This window comes from Paramormyrops kingsleyae, chromosome 1, assembly GCF_048594095.1.
Source record: "Paramormyrops kingsleyae isolate MSU_618 chromosome 1, PKINGS_0.4, whole genome shotgun sequence".
NCBI classification, from domain to species: domain Eukaryota; kingdom Metazoa; phylum Chordata; class Actinopteri; order Osteoglossiformes; family Mormyridae; genus Paramormyrops; species Paramormyrops kingsleyae.
The window spans coordinates 16,233,507-16,257,462 of NC_132797.1; the positions used below are offsets into that span (position 1 = coordinate 16,233,507).

At 44.9% G+C, this 23,956-nt stretch overlaps 1 protein-coding gene across 1 annotated transcript; it reads right to left on the reverse strand.

Moving 5' to 3' along the window:
- Positions 1-8,893: 8,893 nt before the first annotated feature.
- wif1 (wnt inhibitory factor 1) lies at positions 8,894-22,564 on the reverse strand. Its single transcript, XM_072710499.1, has 10 exons — positions 22,262-22,564; positions 21,882-22,021; positions 18,591-18,699; positions 17,983-18,123; positions 15,583-15,678; positions 14,563-14,658; positions 14,281-14,376; positions 12,090-12,185; positions 11,515-11,610; positions 8,894-11,129 (listed from the first exon to the last, which is right to left on the reverse strand). The coding sequence occupies exons 1-10, from the start codon at positions 22,401-22,403 to the stop codon at positions 10,999-11,001; spliced, it is 1,143 nt and encodes a 380-aa protein (XP_072566600.1). The 5' UTR covers positions 22,404-22,564; the 3' UTR covers positions 8,894-10,998.
- Between the last annotated feature and the right edge of the window lie 1,392 nt (positions 22,565-23,956).

The window sequence follows — 23,956 nt, forward strand, 5'->3', positions numbered from 1 at the left end:
GTGGCGTGTCAAGCTGCCTGGCCCCAGCCTTGTTTTCCCAAATTTCGCTTTAGGCTCGATGGCGCGGATGAAAGCGGAGCCACACGCACCTATAAACACCCAGATGTTATTAAATTTAAGACCTGAAAACTTTGAAATTTTGCCCATAATGTGGGGTTTTATGACGCTTTTAGATCCAATTTGAACAAACATTTATATGCAAGGCCTTCAAAGTGAAGTTGAAGCATAAAGACTGCTGCTGCAACATCCATCCATTTTCTGTACCCGCTTATCCTATTCAGGGTCACGGGGGTCCAGAGCCTGTCCTGGAAGCTAAGGGTACAATCAGGGAACAACCCAGGGTGAGGCGCCACCCTATCACAGGGCACCACTCACACCTATGGTGAATTTGGCAACTGCTTACCATGTGTTTGGATTGTAGGGGGAAACTAGTGTCTCGGTAAGGGGATCGCCCCCGTACCTCTGGGTATCCCCAATGAGGACTAGTGTCTCGGTAAGGGGATCGCCCCCGTACCTCTGGGTATCCCCAATGAGGACTAGTGTCTCGGTAAGGGGATCGCCCCCGTACCTCTGGGTATCCCCAATGAGGACTAGTGTCTCGGTAAGGGGATCGCCCCCGTACCTCTGGGTATCCCCAACACGCCCTTCGTGTTGCATAACACTCTGGAAAAGAATGACTGGTTGGCAATATTGTTTTTTTTAATGCTGAAATTTAGAATTAAATTTGATATTACAGTGGCAGATCTGACACGAAGATAATATCATATGTATCAAGGTAACTTGGTCGACGGCATAATGAGTGCAGTCTGTAATTACTCCCCCATCAGCAAACCCATCAGCGTGTGTGTAAACGTGGGCGTCTCCTAGTGCGTAATTATGCATAATTACATATGCATTCCAGCTATCTTCTTACCGAATTCGCTTTCCGCCATTGTGTCGCCTGTCACTTAACATTAAACACTGTCCTCCATGAAACCGCCGGCCCCAGCAAAGCACATTTCAGGGCCCTAATTCTACGTGGTACATGGGGCCCCTTCCAGCTCCCACATAGAAACAACACGCCCTCCACTGCAGACTTTGATGTCTTGCTTGGCATTCCTGCCCTCCTGGCTGATGGTTTTAAAATGGCCCCCTTTGCATTGAGATGGAACACCCCCGGGCCTTTGTTTCTCTTGCATTTCCATCGGGGGTGGGGGGGATTTACCGGTGGCTGGTACCGCATTGTCCCCCCCCCCTCCTCTGAGGCTGAAAATGAGCGTGCTCAGATTACGCTGGGCCCTAGTCCCTTTGACTGTGGGAGCAGAGGACTTGTTTTCACAGAGCAGGATTACCCCCCCCCCAGTCCCCACCCCCAGCCCTGCGGAGTGTGTTCTCCCCCAGCTAAGCTCTCACAAACATCTCCGCCTCCCTGCTTTCCTCCTGTCTTTTAAGCACCCCCATCTCCTCAGTACCATTGCTGGTTGCATTTATTTTTCTTTGTTTCTGCACATTTTGCAAAAAATGACTGATCATATAAATTATTATCTGTCCTGGGTTATTCCTTGTCTGCCCATAGTTCCTGGGATATTCTCCGGACCCCATACACACTACATGAGACAGGCCAATGAATGAATGAATGAATGAAGTCCACAGGTGTCTATTGAAATATTTTGCCTGCATTTTAAAAAATTTGACAGTTTCCTTTATCCAACGCAACATGCACTTTTGAAAGGGAGCAATTGGGGGTCAAGGACCTTGCTCAGGGGCCCAATGACAAAATCACTCTATCAAGCCCAGGATTTGAAACAATGACCTTCTGATCACAGATACAACATCCTACCTCACCAAGCCACACACGACTCCTCATTTGAAGAACACACTGGCCACCAGATGATGCTTAGAGAAATACCTCCAGAGACATTAGGGATGGTTTTTACCAGTGGTGATATGTTTTGGAATGAGTCATTTTTTCACATGGACAGATGCTCCCCACCTGTATATCAAAGTGATTTACTTTCAAGGAAGGAGTGTATGAGCTGACGAGCAGTAAGGAAGAGCCACAGTCAGTCAGCCCCAACATGTGTGTTCCTCTGCCTCAGTTCCTGAAACGCGTGACTGAGATGCATGCAGGTAACAGCACCTCCCGGGTCACTGGCCCCAGGTCCTCGCTTGCAGCCGTGATGTAAACACCGTCAGCCGCTTCATGGACAGTTACAACTCGGCAAGGCGTTCCAGGAGTCGATCCGACATAAAGAACGACCTTTCCCGGATACCTTCTAGACACTAAATGAGAAGAACATTTTTATTCCAATAGGATGAATAGAATGGAATGTCTTTATTGTCCTTGTACAACAAAATTCTGCATGTTTTCCCATCAATGTTACATGTCATAAAAGATAAACAAAGAAATACATGAAAAATAGTCATTCATACAACATATATGTATAGTATGAAGCTAAATTGTGAACCGAAGTATAAAGATGGTACAGTGCTGGGGTGTACAGCTCATAACGCTGCATGATTTCAAGCCAAGCCTTCGAAAGTGTGCAATCCAGCTCACCAATGAAGGCAGACTCTTTTTAAACGTCAGCGCTTGTGGTCTTCGGAATCCTCACTGTTCTGCAAAGAGAAGCTTAGGAGACTGAGAAGGGACATATATTAGGCAATACGGAAAGGGCCTTTGGCGCAGAAGCGGTATGTCTGCTGGCTCCACTTTGAAGATGCACCTTAGAGCAGGCAGAGGTGGCCTGCTTGGGCCCACAGAACATGTGGATGCGGGGTCCAGCGGGAACCTGGCAGAAGAGCAGCGTTCGATTAAAGTCTCACCTGCTGGCAAATGGCATTAAACCAAGCAGCCCGGCAGAGAGTAACACCATCCATCTTCTTGTGTAACATCATGCTGCTTACCTAAGTGCACTAGACCAGAAAGCTAGTGTTGCTGTGACAACTGTGACGGGGGGAACGTGCGGATATATTGTTACATGATGTCATTTGGAGGGTAGCGGAAAAATCCGGGCTTCTCACTAAGTCTAGTTTGCAGGATTTCAGTCCAATCAGGTCGTCTTGAGCACGACAGCACATGCAGTAGGACAAGTTCTTATACGTACAATGAAACTGTTGCTTGTTTACAGATACATCCCACTGAAGCAAAAAGCCATGATGACATCTTAGGAAATTCTCAGTGACACATGAACTCCTGAATGCTTGGGGAAGGAATTCCACTTCGACACCAGTCTTCTGGCCCTTTTTACAGCTTTACCGGGCCAGACGTCACATGTGACATGTGTGGAATTTTCCCCGCCACTCTCGTCCAGCCCAGACAGGAGATGAACCATAACTCCAAACATTCCGAATACCACTTCCTGTTCTGTGCCTGCCACCTGCTAAATGAACTTAGGGAAAATGTACAAACCCCAGGCCTTATACTGTCCACTTCTGAGTGCGAGCAAGAAAAAAATCCTCTTAAAAATCAACTCTTTTCATTGATTTCATGTTTTTCCATGATTCCATCATTTCCAGGATTGCATGACACCCCAAGGACTGGGAGCATTCCCAGTTTTCTGGGCTGTCCCAGCTTCTCAGTCTCCAAATAATTGGATCGTTACCTGATCACATGATCACCATGGCTTCCAAATTGCCATTCAGCAGCTTCCTTCCAGGATTCACTGTTGGCATCCAGCACGTAGCACAGACCATACAGATATTAATTAACCACAGGTTACCTGTACAAACCAGTGAGTTGTTGTCAGTCACTGTGAATAAGGGCATGAAAAACTATAAATGCTCTGAATGTCAGGACATGTTTTTACCAAAATAATACCTCTGACACATTGCAAAGTGACACCGTTCATAAAACTTTATTTAATCAATTTGGTTTTCTTTAACATGTGGTATTTGCCCCACACAAGAATTATAATGAATATTAATAGGGACGCTGTCAGATGAAGAGAGGATGGTAAAAACAGATAGATTAAGGCAGGGGGGTCACACTGCAGTCCTGGGGGGCTGGAGTCCTGCACATTTTTGGGTTTCCTCTCGTTTAACACACCTCATTCAACTCCTTGTGCTAATTACCACACAGCTCTTGAGCGGAATCATCTGTGGTGGAACAGGGAAAGAACTAAGCTACACAGTCCCCCCAGGACTGCAGCTTTACTCAAACAGTAAAATTTTAAGTGATATGTCTGTGATAACTGGAACAGTGATGGCAACATCTTTACAAAATCAGCTTTGTAAGAAGTACTGCTACTGTAAGACAAAGAATACACTGATCAGAACATACATGTTATCATTTGTTGTCAAATTTATAGGGTGACCAGATAATCTATGTCAGGAAGGACACTTTGAGCTACTCTGGGTTTTACAAACTACTTTAAAACTGAAAGGCTCCTGTGTTTGGCTAAATAGTTCAGTTCTTGCACTTTGACTGGTTTGTTTTTTCAATTGACTCATCCAGCTGTTTCACATTAACTTCAGTAACATATGCATGAATATACAGTAGGAGACTGACCAATCAGCACGCAGCTAGCTTAAGTGAAATCCAGGTCTTTTAAAATTAAAATGCTAGTTTACAAATTCTGTCCTAGCTCAAAGTATCCCTCCTGACAAGGATTGTCTAGTCACCCTAAAAATTAAAAAATAATATCATTATTTTGAGAGGGGATTTGAGAGTTGTTCTAGATGTTTCTCTTTGGTGGCAGACAGCATCCTGAAATGTCTAAATGTAATTAATTTGAATTTACATGCCGTTAAGTCAGTAAATCTTACATAAAGAATGAACACTACTTGTTTTGCTACATATCTGAGACCATCACAGTAGACAGTAGCAGGGAAGACCTGGCATATCTACACACCCATTCTTTTAACTAAGAGTACACGGTAATTTATTCAGCAGGTGACAATTGACCAATATAATGTTGCCACTGTGGCTCACACAGTCACAAAACATGCTATTAGTTGAATTGCTGTCTCCAAATCACCCCCAGCGTGTGACTCTATGTGTGTGGGCATGCCCTGTGATGGAGTGTCGTGTAGGGTGACCAGCTAATCCATGTCGGGGGGGGACTATGATCTAGGGTGGGGTTTGGAAACTATCATTTCAGTTTAAAAGACCTGGATTTCACTTTAGCACTGAGTTCTTGCTTTGTGCTGACTGGTCAATCTCCAGAGTTGGGTAATTCAGATCCAGAGAGTAAAAGTCCAGACCAGGATTTTGTTTCAACCAATCAGTTGAGTACTCTGTGACTGTGATTCTTTATGCTCAACTGGTTGGTTGAAACAAAATCTTGGTCTGAACTTTTACTCTCTGGATCTGAATTACCCAACTCTGTCAGTCTCCTATAATCATGATTGTGTCACTAATGTTAATATGAAATTGCAGGATGAGTCTTTCAATCAAGGAAACAAAGCAGAAGAAGAATTGAACTAATTGGCCAAACACAGGAGCCTTTCAGTTTTAAAGCAGCTTGTAAAAGCTGAAGTGGCTGATAGTGTCCCCTCTGACATGGATTAGGTGATCACCCCACTGTCATGGCATCTAGGGCGTCCCTCTGCTTCGTGTTCTGTGCTGCCTGTGAGAGGCTCAAGCCCCCCTGTGACCCTGTACTGCGTAAGACATTGAAAGATGGATGGATGGATGGATGGATAGATGGATGGATGATAAGCCAGCAAACAAGAAACACTAAGAAACGCAACATTTGCACTATAGTTTCCTTTTTGGAAAAAAAAAATCCCCATGTTGTTAATAATCTTTAAGGTGATGATTACATGACACATAAAGCCTCCCTGCTGCGCCGCACTAACAGCTACAAACTATTTTACTCTGAGATGAGACATGGGTTTGGCCATCATAGGTCTGCGCTCTTGGGAAACAGGGAAGTTTGGCATTCGGAAACCCTGCCGTCTGCCTTATTGCAGCCTCGGGCTGATTTATGGAAAGAGAGAACGCTGAAACCCAGAATTCTCCAGGACTGTTTGCTTTGCAGGGGGCTGGAGGCCCCTGGATGGGGGGGGGGGGGGGGCTGGTGATGACAGGGCAGATCTGGCCATTGTGCTCAGCCTCTCATCCCTCTAATACAGACATTACGGTACCCCGGCCCCGCCCACAGAGCACTTTAATCCCGCCTTTGAAGTGCTCCCAGATGCATGCGAATGCTGGCATTCCAGCGTGAGGCTGGGGGGTGGCCCGTGACAGCGCCCTGAAATCGATTAGGGTAAATAGGCCGGGGGGTGCGAAGGGCCGGCCTGCTCTCTTTCACCGTGTCACCTCGATACAGGGACAGAGAGCCCCCCCCCCTGGGGTGGAGTAAATAAGAATCTATTTGCCTTGATGCGTTTCCCATCCTAAATATGTCTTCCTGTGATCTGTTTCTCATTATTCTGCATGGAGGAAGCGAGGGGCCGCAGTCTGGCCGTCACTGTCTCCACATCCGCAGGAAGCCATTATCTAACTGTCTCTTTATTGCACTTTCTATCGCATTGCTTAGTCTTATATGTTCTAAGTAATATGATTTAATCTCATGTCATCATTTGCGCGAGGCATTAAAGAATTGCAAGAATTTCCCCTCTGGGATCAATAAAGTTCATAGAATCTAATCTGAAAGCATACTGTTAATCCTCACCTTCGCCCACAGTTCTGATGTAACCATAGTCATCCTGAGTATCTGACAAGGGCAGGGATTCTGTTGTCAGCGATACAGCACTGCGTAGCCCAGTGTTTCCCAGCCCGGTCCACGGAGACCCCAAGATGGGCCACATTTTTGCTCCCTCCCAGGTCCTGGTAGGGAAGAAGTTATAAGAAACACCACATACATGTGGCCATGTGGGGAGCGAATGTTATTTTGACATTATGGGGACCATGTTTTTTTGGTCCCCACAAGGGAAAACTCAATTTTATAAAAATCTGTGACTGCAATCAAAAAACTAAAAATGCCAAAAGTGTTTTGTTTGGTTTCTTATGGTTAAGGTTAGGGCTGGGTAGGGGTTAGGTGTCATTGTTGGGATTAGGATTATGCCCATAGAAATGAATGGAAAGTCCCCACAAAGATATAGACACCTAATCTGTGTGTGCGTGTGTGTGTGTGTGTGCGCACAGCTTCTGCTATTCCTATAAGAAAACACACCCACAAAAATAATAATCCTGACAAATATTTTTTCCCTTTTTTCCTTCATAGCTGCTTTTGCACTGAATTGAAAGTCTTTGCTTGTTCTTAGTTTTCATTATGTGTTTTGCTTGCTGGGGTGATTTTGGAGATCACTCCGTGCGTGTGAATAAGTGTGGGCGCACGTGAGTGTGAGCGCCTGCTCCTGGCGGATATGAGTGACGTTCCCGCTGCCCTCTGACCCCTGGCTCGCCCATAAGCACTGCCCCCCCCAGCTCCGCCACATGGGTGGTCCTTGGCCGGATCCCTATCTGACACACTCACCCAAAGAGGTAAACACCGGCGTGCTTCATTAAGGGTCTGTTTTCTTTAACTGCATGCACACCCCATCCCCCCCCCCCCACCCCCCCCGACAGCACACACCCCCGTCCTGAGATGGGGGCTTTTGTCTGTATCCTCAAGGAATCAAGGAAAAATGTCAGAGGAAACCTTTCATCAGCACTGCAGTGCTGGGAGGGGGGGGGGGGCAGCAGGATCCCACTCTGCTGAAGTATCTATCCCATCATGCCCCCCCATCTCACCCCCACAGCCCCTTGTCTCCATTTTGCCTGTAAAGGCCATAACTTTGGCTTGAGCACTGGGGGGGTTGAGGTCTCTACCCATTTTAGGGGGTCCAGGGGGTTGTATTGGCTGATTGCAGGCATTATACCCCCCGTCCCCCCATAATTTACACTCATGTACATATCCTTTGTACAACCCAGTTTCCAAAAAAGCAGGGATGCTGTGTAAAATGTAAATTAAAACAAAATACAGTGATGTACAAATCTTATAAATCCATATTTAACTGAGAATAAAACAAAGACAATACAGCAAATGTTGAAACTGAGAATTTAATTGTTTTATGACAAACATATGCTCAATTTGAATTTGATATCAGCAACACATATAAAAAAAGTTGGGACAGGGGTGTGTTTACCTGTGTTGCATCACCTCTTCTTTTAACAACACTTTGTAAATGTTTGGGCACTGACGAGAGCAGCGGCTGGAGTTTTGAAAATAAAATGTCCCATTCTTGATCCTAATCAGGGGTGTTGCTGAAGACTTTGGGCCCCATGAGAGCATATCATATTAGGCCCCCCAGTGCAGACCAATCCACTTATTTTACAAATTTTTTAGGAAAAGTCACTCTGGGGCCCTAGGAATCGTTCAACTGCTCAACCGTTCATGGTCTCTTTAGTTGTATTTTTAGTTTGATGATGTACCAAATGTTTTCAATGGGTGACAGGTGTAGTACCCAGGACTCTTCTGCTATTGAACGTCTCCCCATCTTCACTGCACAGACTCTGCCTCTCTGGGAGGCTCTTTTTATACCCAATCATCTTACTGACCTGTTGCCGATAAAGCTAATTAGTTGTGAGATATTCAACCAGGTGTTTTGTTTTAGCATTACACAATACAACTTTGACGAGGCTTCATTCTTTCAAGTTCCGTGTCAGATATGCCCCCCGTTCCGTGTCAGATATGGCCCCCCCGTTCCATGTGAGATATGCCCCGCCCCCCCGTTCCGTGTCAAATATGCCCCTTGTTCCTTGTCATCATTTAGATCATAAATCATCATTACAATAATTTGCCCCTTCAGAGAGCTATTGGTCTTTCTACACCATTTGCAGTAGATGGAAACGGACAGACAGTCTCTGTCACTGAGCGTCTTCCAGCTCACAAACGACTCACTGGCCTGATTACAGCAGCAGAACAAAACAAGCTCTGCTCCACTGCAGGGTAACGGAAATCAGCATCACGGGTCGAATCGTCCATCAAATCAACAATCACCTTGACAAGTTTAATAATGTGTTAGGCACAGATATGTTTACATATATTAGGCAGTTTATTACACTGATATTAACACAACATTTATGTGAATATTCTGAAAAATAATAAGACCAGCAAAGTTTTTTCACCAGAGCTCTGAGACTAAAATACATTTTTATTTCAGGCACCAAAAGTCATTAAGATTTTTGTTGTACTATGAGATAAATATTAATAGCATAGAGGTTTTACAAAAAATGCAAACATCAATGGTTAATTCTATTATTTAAATACTGCAATAACCATCAGACTGAGATATGGCTGGGTAAGTTATGATCTATATCAATGTTTCTGATCCGGTCTTCGGACACCCTGAGTGGTCCACGTTTTACCCCCTCCCAGGTCCTGTTAGCAAAAATGTGGACGGTCTGGCAGGGAGCTGAGAGGAGGCAGACACATGGACCGTCTGGGGGTCCCCAAGGACTGGGTTGAGAAAGAATGATCAAGATTACCCAGGTTTCAGAGAGCTAGTTGGAAATAGGACACTCAGATGTGTTACTTTAGTCACGCTTCCTAAAAGCTTTGTGTATTATCTAGTCACTTGTATCTAGAGTTAAATGTTTGCCTACTGTCCTCCCTGAAATCCTAACTCTCAGGTGCGCTATTGTCCTAATTCTTCTGTAATAGTTTTTAATGTAGTTCTTTATTTGTCACTGATGAGATCCTCTCTGGCAATGACAAGCAGGTTGACTGAGTGAATGAATCTGACGGTGGTTGTTTTTCCTGCTGGGTCAAACCATGTCCCCTTCCTGGGATATATAACTGGGTTGGGATACCGTTTTGGGGTTTAAAAATCTTGAAGAGCTGAGTATGGGATGGGACTCTTCTTCCTGGCACCTTACGTCCATTAGAGCCAAGATAAAGACCCATATTCTTACGTTTGCAAGGCACACACACTGAAGGTAGCTTTTAAACTGTCATACTACAAAGTCTGAGGAAACCAGTTAAATAAACAACAAACAAACAGACACCTCCTAGTTTCCTAATGAAGGACATTGAAAAACCACCTGCCGATGAAGCTTATTTATATTTTATATATAAAAAAAATACCCAGCACTGCACACAGCCTGATGTTTTGGATTCACACAACTTCCTCGAACTAGCGAGAGCAGGCAAACGCAACTGAAAGGAGAAGAGTTTAGTCAGCATTTAGCAGCGCGCCCTGTTTCTAAAAAGATAATGAGGCACAAAATGCACGGTGGCTGCCGTCTTTGCACTATGATGAAGCCACACAGAACGCCAACCCCAGCCTATACGTGGAAGCTCCAAAAAGGCCAATCATTTGGAAACAAGCCTTTATTGCCCGTGAGATGAGGCGTGTGCTGCTGGATACAGGCCGTGAGCCATAGCTACACAGCGTTGGGAAGGTTACTTTTCAAATGTAATAGGTTACAGCTGACTAGTTTCCCTGTTAAAATGTAATAAGTAATGTAGCTATTTTGACTACTTCATCAAAGTAATGTAACTCATTACAGTTGATTACTTGTTGATTACTTTTTAACAAATGTTTTAGACTGGGCAATAAATAAAAGTCCCAACAGCTTTGCTGACCCGTGTTGTCTAGAAGGCATATTTGCACAGTGAAAAGAGCAACAAAAAGAATGTTATATTATACATCTAAGCTTTTTACCAAAAATAATATATTTGGATGTAACCCCTTTGTAATCACTAACATTTTGATTTGTAACCATAATTTAATTACATATTTTTTCTCAGTAACTGTAGTGCATTACAGTTACATTAATTCTGTAAGCTAATTAAGTAACGCTGTTTTATGTAACTGGTTACTCCCTAACACTGGCTACACAAACTGCAGATGGGACCCGCTCTGGGTGGGGTCTCCACTTGGCCAGTTCGAGTAAACAGGAAGTAAGAACAGCAAGAAATTACAGGGCTCGTCAGTGGGGGGGGGGGGGGGGGGGCTCAAGAAATGGCCTACAAGACAAACAAACTAGCATCTGATGGACATTTTCTACAAATGAGGAGGGGGGGGGGGGGGGTAAAAGGTGGTTTACTCCTGGAGTGTCGGGAATGAGTTTCTGCTCCCCTGAGCTCACACAATATAGTTGGTCTCTGGGGGGCTGATACTGTCCTCCCCAATCCTGGCCTCCTTGGCCAAGGGAGGCTGACGTTTCGCCTTCGGTCCCAGTGCCCGCAGTGAGGGGAGAATCCCGGCACGGTGCCCTGGGGGGGGGGGGGCAATGTAGTCAGAGACATGGACACACAGGCACGGGGCAGTGCTGAGGCGATGTGGAGCAAAGCCACCGCCATATTTACTTATTACCCAATATTTACGCCATATTACCCAATGACAGATTTATGCCACTGAGAATGTCCCGGTTTTAACGCCACCGCCCTACTGCCTGTAACTAAGTATTGCAGGCAATCTTCCACTTTTGTACATGGAATGGGATTTCGGGAACAAGAGGTAAGGTTGGCAAACCTCGCATTGTGCTGTCATGTGAAGTTCATCGAGATGAACGGCTGAGCTGGATGCTGGAGTCTGTTAAGGGCTCATTCCTGGGATAAGGGGTGGGGCAAATGGGGGGAGGGGCTGTTTTTCACTCACTCTTGTTGCAATGGTGTCCGTGCCATCCGTCCCGACATTGGCACCCGTTGGGTTCTATGCAGGTCCCATGGGGGCCACAGCTTGGCTCGCAGACAGCTGTGAAACATGTACACACACACACACACACACACACACACGCACACACATACACATGCATTTCCCAGAAAGTTCCAATGTGACATCATCACCTGTACCCTCTGTTTTACACGCATGTATCCTGCAGATTTCCTGCCACCCCCCCACCTGTACAGCTTTGGAGGGTAAAACTTACAACCTCACTCAGGCTTTTCCTGGGCCCAGAGAAACATGATTCTCACTAATTCTCACACACTTTAACTTTAGGGAAGTTAAAGACAGTACTGCAAGCCAAACAAATACAAAGGGTACACATATCTATAATACACAAAAATGTAGCTTTTATGCTTTTTTGACATATGCAATTCTGTTATTATTTATGAAGGTGAATGTATTATTTTATCTAGGTTTTCATGGAGGTCTAAGTATCCAGGTTACTATGTGAGCCCTGGACAGCAGCACCACGGACCATGGGGGCGGACTGGGGGTCGGGGCCTTACCCTTGGAGCAGAAGTCGCCATGGAAACCCTTGGCACACTTGCACTTGTTCCTCCCGCCACACTTTCCGCCATTCAGACAGGGCTGGCTGCAGCGGCCTGCGGGCACGACACGACATATGTTGGTGCTAGAACTCATGAAGACGGCCCTGCGGCATCCAGGTACCTGATCGACTTTTGAAGGGAAACCTAAGTGGAGAAGAACTGAAACAATCAGAGGATGGAGTTTAACAGCACTGACTTCCACAAGCTCTGATCCAGGCCCGGTGAGCCAGGCGTCCAGCCCATGACCTCAGGACCCCTGGGTAAGTGATGGGGTTCCGGCCCGTTTATTTCTCCATTTATCAAAGTCCTACTCTTTTAACATTCATGTGAGTATCACTCCAAAAAAAAAAAAAGGCTGCATGAAAATATCCTGCATATTGTCTCAGTTACTAAGGGACCAGCATGTTGTGAGAGTCAAAATGGGTCACACTACAGACATGAGGCTTTAAAGTGAATAACTCCCATCCATCCATCCATCCATCCATCCATCCATCCAATTGTGTATCTAGTACAGGGTTACGCTGAACCTGAAGTCCACCCCAGGAAGTGCTGGAAACGCCCTGGACTAGATGCCAGCCCCGTCGCAGGGTTTATACACAACCACACTCTACTGGCGATTGACAGACAGACACCAGTTCTCCCAGCTGAAGGAGGGAACTGAAATCCCCGGAGGAAGCTCGCAGGACCATGGGGAAAACTGCACACACACGAAGCCAGGGGAGGTAATCGAACCCACGACCCTGGAGGCGAGAGACCGGTACCAATCTCTAGTTTCTCCTTTAAAAAAACACAGGAAGTCCTTTGTGTAATCTGTCTCCAGTTAATAATTGCATCAATTTAGTTGTTTGACCCTGAGGCTAAAAAATAACCAAGAATCAATGTGAAACAATGGGGATTGGGGGGGGGCAGGGGGGCACACCGGCGGTGTTACATCCAGCACGCAGACTAAACTGAGAGTGGGCGGGAGGTATTGATCGGAGCGTCATGTTACACCTGCATATTTCATTAAGGCATATTACGTTTCAATAATCAGGTTATGTTTTGTGTCCCAGTGAAATGTATATCCGTGGAAAGCGGCTACAGTGGGCAGTTTAAACCCCCTGCGAGACGAAAGGCCCCCGCTGCCCATACGGGGCCTACGCACACTTCCGAGGGGCTTGCTGAACGCTCCCGGCCATGGAGTAACCCATTTATTAAACACCAGTTCATCATTCATGACCACTGGAGCTTGTCTCCTGGCCAGATTTTAAATTAGGAAGCTCTTTATGTATGATTCGGTTGACGTAACACCTGTTTGGGGGGCAGGGTGTGGCTCTGTGCCTGTGATTGGAAGGTCACTGGTTTGAATCCCATGCTTGTCAGAATAGTCACGTCGTCACTGGGCCCTTCAGCATGGCACTTAACCTCTGCTGGATAAATGACTCACTGTGTGCTCAGACCCCAGACTTCACCTGCATGTATGGGAGCAAGACTAAAGCATGTACCGTACAAATAAAGCATCATGTTGCCCAGCGCATGCATTCGCAGCTTTTAAATAGTGCTGTATACTTCGCTGTTGACACCTTTTCTTTAAGTTAACGAGTGCTCCGTCTTTGGGTGAGGGACTAGCGAGTCCTCCATCGTGTGTAAGATGCTGTAGAGGAGAATTTCCATGCAATGCCGATATTTAATGAAGCTTTTTGCAGAAAACAGCATCAGCTGCACCCAGGAAACTGGCCCTTTGGCTTCTGAAAACAAACCACAAAATGTTTATATGTACTGATTTGTTTTCTGAATAGGTTGCATTTTTTTAATTCAATTTAAATTCAGTTTTTATATAATCCCTTTCAAAACACAGTAGCCCCAAGGCCCTTAAGAAGAGTGTGTGGCAATACAGTATTAGTTCATGTATACAAAATAGCATCCCCAATATGACCAGTATCACCAGTTGCCCGATGACTGTCTGTCAGTCCTTGGATTCCCCTCTGTACCATGTAATCTATTATTTTTAATAAGCAAGAAGGGTTACACATTGGTGCTGTTTACCCGATGATCCAGCCTTGGACAGTTATGCAGAGCACCTGGTCCTTAGAATGCAGGGAGCCCCGGTCTGCTGCCCCCACCAGAGTGGACAGTAAGGGTCACGTGACCGCAACGGCTGCATACTCACTGATCTCGCAGTGGTTGCCCCTGTATCCGGGGGGGCAGATGCACTTGCCCGGATGGAAACAGGTGCCCCCATTCAGGCAGGAGGTACTGCAGTTGGCTAGAGGAGGACAACAGTAGTAGGACTTAGACCCATTAACACGCCCGTGTCTTGGCTGAAAAACCTGAACCTCAAGGCCACAAATCAAGCTCCTTACTCATAGCGCCCCCTACTTGCCGACCCCACGCACCATCACACCGAAACACTGACTCGAACCTTACACCCAATTACAATTAAATACTGTACCTTTCTCACAGCTGGCACCGTAGTAGCCGGGGGGGCAGATGCAGATGCCAGGACTTACACACAGGCCGCCATTCAGGCACTGAGGGGAGCACAGGGCTGGGGGGGGGATGGGGAATGGGGGGGGGGGGGGGTCAGTTTACCTCACAGACAGAGCAGGAAATTGCCTGTCATACATGCTGCTACAGCAAATGCGTCGATCCTTCATGTGCTGCTTTCACGTAAATCCACCCCAGGGGCCAGCAAGATATCAGGCAGAAATATAATCCCGTGTCTGCCCTGCAGAGGGCGTGGGAGGACTGTGTTACGTTTCAATTCCAACACAATATCCACGTTTCATGAATGCTGGCTGAGGCTTGTTGGAGCTGCACTCTGAAACCAAACACTTCCTATAGATAAGTACCTGCATACACCGCAAGGGTAACTAATGAGTGAAGGGACAGCGATCTTTAATTATGTAGTGAGGTTAGCTGGAGATAAACAAATGTCGAATGTTCACATTTTGCATGTATGATGTTAATATGAAGGTTACTGCTGCTCTGTTTTGTAGTCAGCAGTGAATACACTATATTTATACTATAGCTCAAGTCACATTTAAATCAGCCAGGAAAAAAAGATTCATCAGAAACAGAAGCTGAGAGTTTTATCATGTTGTAATGCCTTTGCTACTTGAAGAATATGATGCTATACTTTAGTCATTTAGAAGACACTTTTGACCAAAGTGAAGTAGGAGTGAGGGGCAGAGAGCAGGTTCAGCCAGTGCCCCCAGAGCGACTGGGGATCAGAGCCAAGGGCCTGACAGTGATATGAGTATTTTGCCAGCCACAGGATTTGACCCCACATCCTTCCAGACATGAGCACAGATCCGTGCCCACTGAGCTGGAGCTGCACATCCCCCCCAAGACATGACCAGGTTTCCTGCAGAAGACTGTTAAAAAAAGAACCTCGTCTGAGTGGTTGGGCCCTGGGGCAGCGATGCTTTCACGCTCCGTCAGGTTCACGGTCCCCCGGGTCCACACTCACCTTTCTCGCAGTGCGGTCCGTAAAAGCCGTCCTGGCACTCGCACACCTGCCTCTCATTGCAGAACCCTCCGTTCCGACAGCCACCCGGGCACTTGGCTTTAAGGAAAGGGGTCAAAGGGCAACAGAGTGCAGAGGTGAAAGTTCAGGGTTATTTTCCCAGAAGGCCACAGTGACAAGAGCATCAGACACACACTGCTTTACTGCATATTGCTCTGATGAATGTAACATTGACAGTGCACAATTTTTCTTTATATACAACTTTTCTTTTTATATATATATTTGCACCTGGGTTTTCAAACAGCATTTTTATAACCACAGAACCAGTGTTTCAGAAACTGGAAATATCTGGCTCCAAATATAGCCCAGCTTTGGTCCTGTCTGCAGCCAGGGGTCCTACCTAAATGTCCTGGAAGCTCAGGCTCAGTTGTTTACATGCCCTAGAAAAAGCTGCAGTCCTTGTCCTGCCAACCTAGTGGGTGAAGGACCTTCTCTGCCAGCCGTGCTGCCCAGCTGCACTGACAGATAAGCAGCAGACCTTCGCCGGCTGGAGAATCTGGCTCATTAACGAGGGCCGCAGATGCCGTGTGCGTGTGGCAGCCTCTCGTCTCGGCCGGGATTTGGACGTATCCGGTGCTATGGTCGTTAAAGGTAATACTACCTGTGTGTCTCAGTAGGGTAACCTGAGCAAGAGATTGAGTCCAGATTTCCATAAAGTTATAAAGGCAGGAAAGTGAAAATAACATTCATTTTAATTAGGGTAATCTCCTAAGTGAATAAATGATTCATAATATCCCAATACTTATATCCTAAGTATCTTTTTAATTGACCTATATACCCTTAACCCTTAAGGTTGTGCCTTGCTCGCATCAGAAGGGCTCCACCCAGGACTTGAACTTGAAGCACTGAAGTCCATAACCTTAACTACAATGCCACCTTCTGGCCAGATATAATATTGCATAACCCAGATCAGAGCGTGGCTATGTGCTGAGTCGGGTTCTGGATGTGGGAAGAGGCTGCTCTGGTGCCCTGCAGGTGGCGGTGTTGGGCTGCTGCCCAGGGGACATATGCAGCTTCTGCTAAACAAGCATTGGCTGGATGGGGGGAGAGCATTTCCCATGTTCCCTTGGTGGCTGCAGCTGGCAGAGTTCACATGACATCACCAGCTTGCTGAGGGCCCCACGGACCTCAACGTACATCTGTGCTGAGCCACAGCCCAACCCTCAGCAGAGATCAGGGCCGTGAGCCCAGGAGCAGCGGAGGTGGGGCGATGACAGGTCCTTGCCACACAGCTAACACTTCCCCATGAAGTGGTTGGAACACTATTGTGGCCTGTGTCCCCCCCCCAGCCCCGCCCACGACCACTGCCCTTCTGATCACTGCAGAGGTGCTCAGCCGCTTTCTATAAGGCAGTGATGTTCAGGTGAAAGTGGGGGGGGGGGGGTATGTCACTGTTCCCCAGATAAGGACAGACCACGCTCACAGTGAGGGTGACACTGGGGGGGGGGGGGGGGGGGGCACCTGCCATAATGGTGTTTTTAGCTGTCATTTAAGGGATTTGCCATTGGAAGGGTGAAAGACGTTGACCAGTGATTACTGAGGTCCACCTGTCACTCGCAGCAGAGGAGCTCGAACCCGGGGATATCGATCCCAGTTAGGGTTGCAGAGGGCTGGAAAATTTCTGGAAATTTTCCTGAAACTTTCCGTTCCATGGGAAGTTAAGCTGGGGAATTTTGGAAATATTCCACATTAGAAACTTTCCATGGGAATTAACGGGAAAGTATGGGAATTAACAAGAATATTCCTAGAATTTTGCAACAATAATCCCAGTGACAGTGAATGGCCTCCTTAATCACTGCTACAGTATACCCTACCACCAGACATTAGAGATCTCCCAGCTAACCATGACCCAGGGCTACCCAAACTTTTATACAGTGAGACCTACTTTTACAAAGGAAATATTCTGGCAAGCTACTGCTGACTTGGGGCTGGGGGCGGGGGGGGGGTCTTCCTTGATATTTCTTGCAGTCGTGATCAACCGATTGGCCACCATTAAATAAATCGTTATCCATCAATTTCACAATCAACCTGGAAACATGCTATAATCGATTGCTGCCCCTAATGTAACAAAGAAGACCTCTAATATCAAATCAACATGTCCAGGTGCATCATTATATTATAACTGTAGAAGTGATTATCCAATGAAGCTGGGACAGCTTGATGCTTAACTATGAATAACGAGCTTGATATTTAATGAGGTTATTAATTAAGGTAACCATAGTTGCAGCTGTGGTTCCATGAGCCCCATCCATCCCCCCCCCCCCCCCCCTCTTCAGCAGCCTGGTGCTGGTGACATGCTTACGCAGTGGGGGGTGGGGGAGTTGTGGGGGTGGCTCATCTCACCTCTCTGGCAGGTCTTGAAGAAGATGGCATTGTGTGGGGTCCTCAGCACCACGCTGCCCCCACTGTCCATCACCTGCACCGTCACCTCGAAGGCCGCTACGCCGTCCTGGTTGCCCAGACAGGGGAAGCCCACCTGCACCACTAAGAGGATGCACACACCACAAGCAGCTCACTTTCCTGACCGGAGAGGCCCCGGGCCCCAGGACCCCCATCTCAGGGGCCTCCATACGCTGCCTTCCTCTAAACTACGCAGCGGAAATGCTGTTCCTCATCTCCAGAATTTACCTCACGCAAATGCTAGCTACTGTGGATCTCCCTCCTAATCACTGCGGTCATCTTTGTTAAAAGGACAGCGACTCAGTAGGAACATGGATATGCTGACAGTTTCAGGGGCACCAGCACTTTTTCAGGGGCCACAGTAGGGGCCTGGATGCCCTGGCAGATTCAGGCGCCCCAGCACTTTACAGGGGCCACAGTAGGGGCATGGATACCCTGGAAGATTCAGGGGGCCCAGCACTTTACAGGGGCCCTTAAATGTGTAAAATTACATTTCGGCAGGGGGCCCAAAGTTTCCAGCCATGGCCCTGATCCCGTCAGCCGGGGCTCACCTGATGGCTTGTGTGGGACAGATCCCAGCAGGGGGACATTGACTGTCGGGTCATCCATGATGTCTCTGTCCAAGGAGCGGAGGGTTTGGAACTCGTAGAAGTATTCTGCCTGTGGTACACAATGGAGACACCTCTCAAAATGACAATTAAACAGAAGAAATATGAATCAGAATATCCACGATTATCCATGTTTCTGACCACTGTCCATTCCAGTGTTACACACAAATACTGCATTTTGTTATCATTTGAAGTTATTATTAGTAACACTGTATGTATTATTAGTAACACATTAGGTAACCAGCCTGGATCAAACATTCAAATGACAGAGAGCCAGGTAGCCATGACTAGTCTGGCGGCCATGACTCATACCAAGACTTGGGGGGAGGGGGGGGTCATACATGATGAAGCATGATGAAAACAGAGGGTCTACACCCAACCCCTCCCAGCTGTGTCCAGTATTAGAAGGTACTTTTGAACAAGATGAACGCATTATGAAGGATTTAAACTAAGAATGTTTTCGGGTGTCTCAGATTAAAGCATTTCAAATTTTTTCCATTCAACTATTTCGCATTTCGTTGCACATAGAAACCTACATATTTCTATGTGCAACAGGAATTGAAATATAAAATACTAAACACAGAAAGAGAGATTTTTTTTAGAAAATTAAAAAATGTGGGAAATTTTTAATTGCAGTTAAATGCTACTAAGATTAATAAACAGCCATCAAATCCCAACAAAACGACAACTTCTCTCAGAGCGAATTAAGGAAGGCACTGCCGCCGTGTTTGTAGTTCAGAACAACCCATCTCCTCAGAAACAAAATCTCGCATCTGCCAGTTGCCCTCACCTTAAAATTTTAACAACCACGCGTCTGTACGTCTAGAAATCGCGTCGGTTCATTGTTCCCCGATCCCAGTCCCCAAAAACCTGTCCCGTGATGTGAAAGGGAACCCGCTCGGCTCATTTCCAGCATGCCTCACTTTAATCAGCCTTTACTTTATACTTCAAAACCGCAAATCTAAGGGATAAAAAACGGGGCTCACATGAAAGCGAGGGACATACGCCAGCGACTGGAGTCCCCCAGAAAATATGATGATCTGATGCCGTGTGAAAGAGCGATAAAGAAAACAGGGCAGCCTACACGGTGCTTGGAAAGTAACGCTGATCCCGCAGCCCAGTGGTAATTAATACGGATAAACTCCGGCGGGGTGACTTTGGCCACGCTCTGCACCTCGGGTCTTCTCTTCTTAAGCCCTGGCGGTTAGCTTTGAAGTGGGGGTAAGAGGACCCCGAAAAGAGGGGGCCTATTTTAATTCACCGTCACTGCATGCTTTTTACAGATTATGTTCTCAAAGTGCTGTGCAATAACACGCCGTGTGCTAGATCCTTCCATAAAACACTACGAAATTGCCCGAGTGAAACGCTCTAGCTTTAGCTATGCATCCAGCGCAGCTGTTTAAGACGGTCCCGCAGCAGAGTATGTTTGCTGTCCCATTGAGACTTTGCCGTTAAGATTGCAACCTGCCAAGACGCGCTGAATTACGAAAGAAAATTTGAAAATACCATATTGTTTTTCTTTAAGAAAACCTATCAACAACTGATACATTTTTCCTGAATGTGTTTGATAGCTAAATCTGGACGCTTATACGTAAGAATTAAGATGTTTGTGTACTTAACGTGTGTTAATAATAAATTCATAAGCAAAATAACCATTCAATATGCTCCGTTTTAAGCTTAAGCTTTGCATGATTTCGAAAGATTGCCCATTGTTATTATATTTACACATTATTGAAGTTATTGAAAAATATAATTACTGCGTAAAGGCACGCGAAGACATGACCGTGCACGTAAAATTTGGACATATATGATTAGTTGGCACAAAGTTAATGAATTAGCAGGTTAACTAAGTAGGCTACAGGATAATTGGACTTATTGTGACTCTACGATGTAACTAACTCGAATTACTTTAGTAAAATACATGACCGTTTTTTTTTTCTCAAATAAAATGTAGGCTACTAGCAGTAACTAGCCAAATAAGAGTAGCCAAATGTTGTTAGTCGATGAAAAATGTGGGATTATCGGAGCAAGTGTGTGATTAAGTTTAGTTATGCCTTAATATATTAGGTCTTTGGTATAATGAAATTATACATTATATTGTGTATATTTTTAAAATTACGTGCATCTCTCCCTTAACCAATATAACGGCACGATACTACCGAGCCACATCCTCGCCGTAACGTCAGACATTCTGGGTACATGTGATGTGCATTTCTGCTCGTTAAAATCAATGGCATCAGTTCACAGAATAACAGTCTAATGAACCAATAAAAACTAATAAAAACAAAACACAAACCTGTCCGGTTACGTGCAAACTACCACTGTCTTTTATTAAAGTGCCCAAGGGTACACTATAAAGAAACGGCGGTCAATAGAATAACTACCGAAGTAATAGCAAAGAAAAACAAATACGAAAAGCAATCTGAGACAGAACCTTCTCCTTTAAAAAGCATGGATTCTGCCACACATCTGAGAATTTTACCATTGTTTTCTATGCGCAGATGGACCAGATGGTTGGCACAGACTTGACGCATTAAATGGAGAAGGATCTCGGCAGAATTACTCTTTGATCCTTGGCGGCGTGTCTACAACACCAAGCCGTAAAATACCGCAAGTGAAGAGATTTAAAATATTACAGATAGGACAGATTCTGAGCTCTCAGCTCAGACACCTTTTACCCCGTGCCGCAGCTGCACAAACGCTCGCTCGATGTTCAACAAGTCACACCAGCAGTTTTGGATGAAGATGAAAAGCTGGCCAGCTCAGTCGAAAGTTAGTGATCTTCAACTGCGCTTTACAGTGGACCATGTCAAATTTAGGATGGAAAATAAACGTTATAGGGTTAGAAACGTATTTGCAGCCTTTAAACTTGCTGCATGATATCACAAACGTCAAATTCTTTGTACTATACATATTCAGCAGCATCTGAAATACTAAATGTATTAAATGCTATATATTTGGTATATACATTCCCAACATTTTACTAGCCTCTTTCGCCATGTAACACTGTCACTGCAGACATCACACGTACAGACTTACACTTGCAACAACTACGATTTTACAAAAATAAAGTAGTATGTCCCAAATTCTGTTTATTGGCTCCATACAGCTGAATAACAATTATTCAAGTCCTTTTACTGACACTTTTGTTATTCTGAGATCCTTACATGCTCTCCTGCCATATTACACGTTTGTTAATCAAAGTATCCCATAAAAGTGAATTAAAATTCTTGCCTGTCCCGGAGCTTGCCAGGTAAAGTTCACGTGGTTGATATTGACAGGAATTGCAGGCATCCTCTGTTGCGCTCTTCTGAAGTCGTGAGTAAATGGGGCCATTTTACCCTCTGACACAATCAAAATATCTTCTTCAAAACCTGGTGAATGAAACAGCCTGCTTCCTTAAGCTGTTCAAACATGATTTAGGGATACAAGAAATAACTCAGCCAAAAGTCGAAATGTGTATGCCTGCAAAAATTGTATACACGACAAAACTAGTTTAAGATCACATAAGATCACCTTCATCAAATTTAAATACAATGTGCATTGTGCAGAATTAAAGTTTCTTTTAAGAAATCATGAAACAAATATCTAGTTGCATTTAGATAAATATTTACCAATAAGGATTCTGGCTTGGTTGGCGTCAATCCACATGTACAAACTTCCTTGATCCTGGATGGCATCTGTAATAAAACTCCCCCAAACAAGAAGAAAGCACGTTTTTAAGAGCCAGACAGCAGGTGTGTCGGTGGCCATCATGTGTAATAAACCCAAAGTGGTTCCGTCGCAGGGTCTTGCTAGCGTTCGGTTCCGTTAACTCCACTCCGTCGGGTCCCAACCGAGCAGACAGAATGAAACCCCTCAAGTGCGCCGCGCGCTGTTGTACGGGTCTTTGCAGTACGGACACAACCACAGGGTGGCGAAGTGAAACAAATGAATAAATATGTTATGCTGTGACTCATTTTTCAATGAATGAGACAATGCACATATAAATTCTGTTAGCTATGAATATGGGACAATTTTTTACATTTTATATATATATATAATATATATTATATATTATATATATATACAAATGTAACACAATTTAATTGCATATAAAATCATAATTCCTATTTCTTTACCTTATCTTTTTCAAGCAAATGACTTGCAACAAGAAATATTTTATTTATATTTATATTTCCTTAGTATATTCACAAGCAATGGAAATGTGGCTGAAATTCCAAAAATGCTTTTCTGTATTGGATTATGTAATTGTTGCCAGACGTGTACGATCATAATATAACTTACAAAATAAATAAATCTAACGAATAGTAACAGCCAAGAATAAAACAACTCGAGTCATCGTAAAATACGAGTCATCGTAATATAGGTTGCTACTTTACATGTATACTTATATCGTGTGACTTTCAAAACACAGAATGTAAATTTCAATACATGGCTTTATTTTCATATAATCCTGGGATCCGCGGAGCTTGGAGTCTCCCGTGGAGAAATTTTAATGTAATGAGCACCAGGGGAACAGGTCGTAACGCTTTGAAATCAAAATACGTTCCCACCGCGTTTGGATCTAGTCCAGCTTTAGAACAGAAACATCCATGGGTTTTCCCCATTGTTCTTTCGAATATCTAAAATCCTTTTTTTTTAAAAAAAAAAAAAAAAAAAAAAAACGACCGGGAATAACATAACAACGGGGCAATAACCATGTAGGCGGTCTGTTGCTCTTCTGGAAGATTTTAGAAAGTTCTTACGTTCCTGTGAGTCTTTCACGAGCCTCCTTGTGGTGAGTTTAATATTTGCAATACGTGTGCGTTGTTTTCTCGGTTGCACACTTTCCAATGTAAATTACAAAAAAAATAAACATTAATGATTAGGCATAAAGAGCACATACTTATTATTAAGTTTAGATATTTGTTTCAACTATCGGGAGTAACTTGCAATTGAAAATACATTTGATGCTGCCATATTGATTTTTGGATAATGGTATTTTTATACTGTGTCAAACTATAGTCACCGCAAATGATAAGGTATAACAAATAAAAATTAATAACACAAATGAGTTATAAAAGGCTTTATTTTAAAATGCGTTCCAGAATAGTTGCTTGTGAGGTGCAGAAACAAACTGTCTGAGGAGCTGAAGTGAACGAGACAAATAGTTCTTCAATAATAAATAAAAATATCTTTTAAATGACTGCCCTGGGCTTACAGACCAAATAAGGTCTACAACGAGCTGACCTTAAACTTGGTTGCTGTCTTAATATTCCCATAACATCCAGAGCCTCAGCCACTGAATGTCCTCTTCATACCCTTGG

Bases quoted from the DNA above. Each gene is read 5' to 3' on its own strand.
- wif1 (XM_072710499.1), bottom strand. From the start codon at position 22,403: ATGATGGCCACCGACACACCTGCTGTCTGGCTCTTAAAAACGTGCTTT. The intron at 14,659-15,582 runs GTGAGTGTGGAC...TCCCCCCCCCAG, and splicing joins CGGACCGCACTGCGAGAAAG to CCCTGTGCTCCCCTCAGTGC. The intron at 12,186-14,280 runs GTGAGTATGCAG...TCGTGCCCGCAG, and splicing joins GGGCAACCACTGCGAGATCA to GCCGCTGCAGCCAGCCCTGT.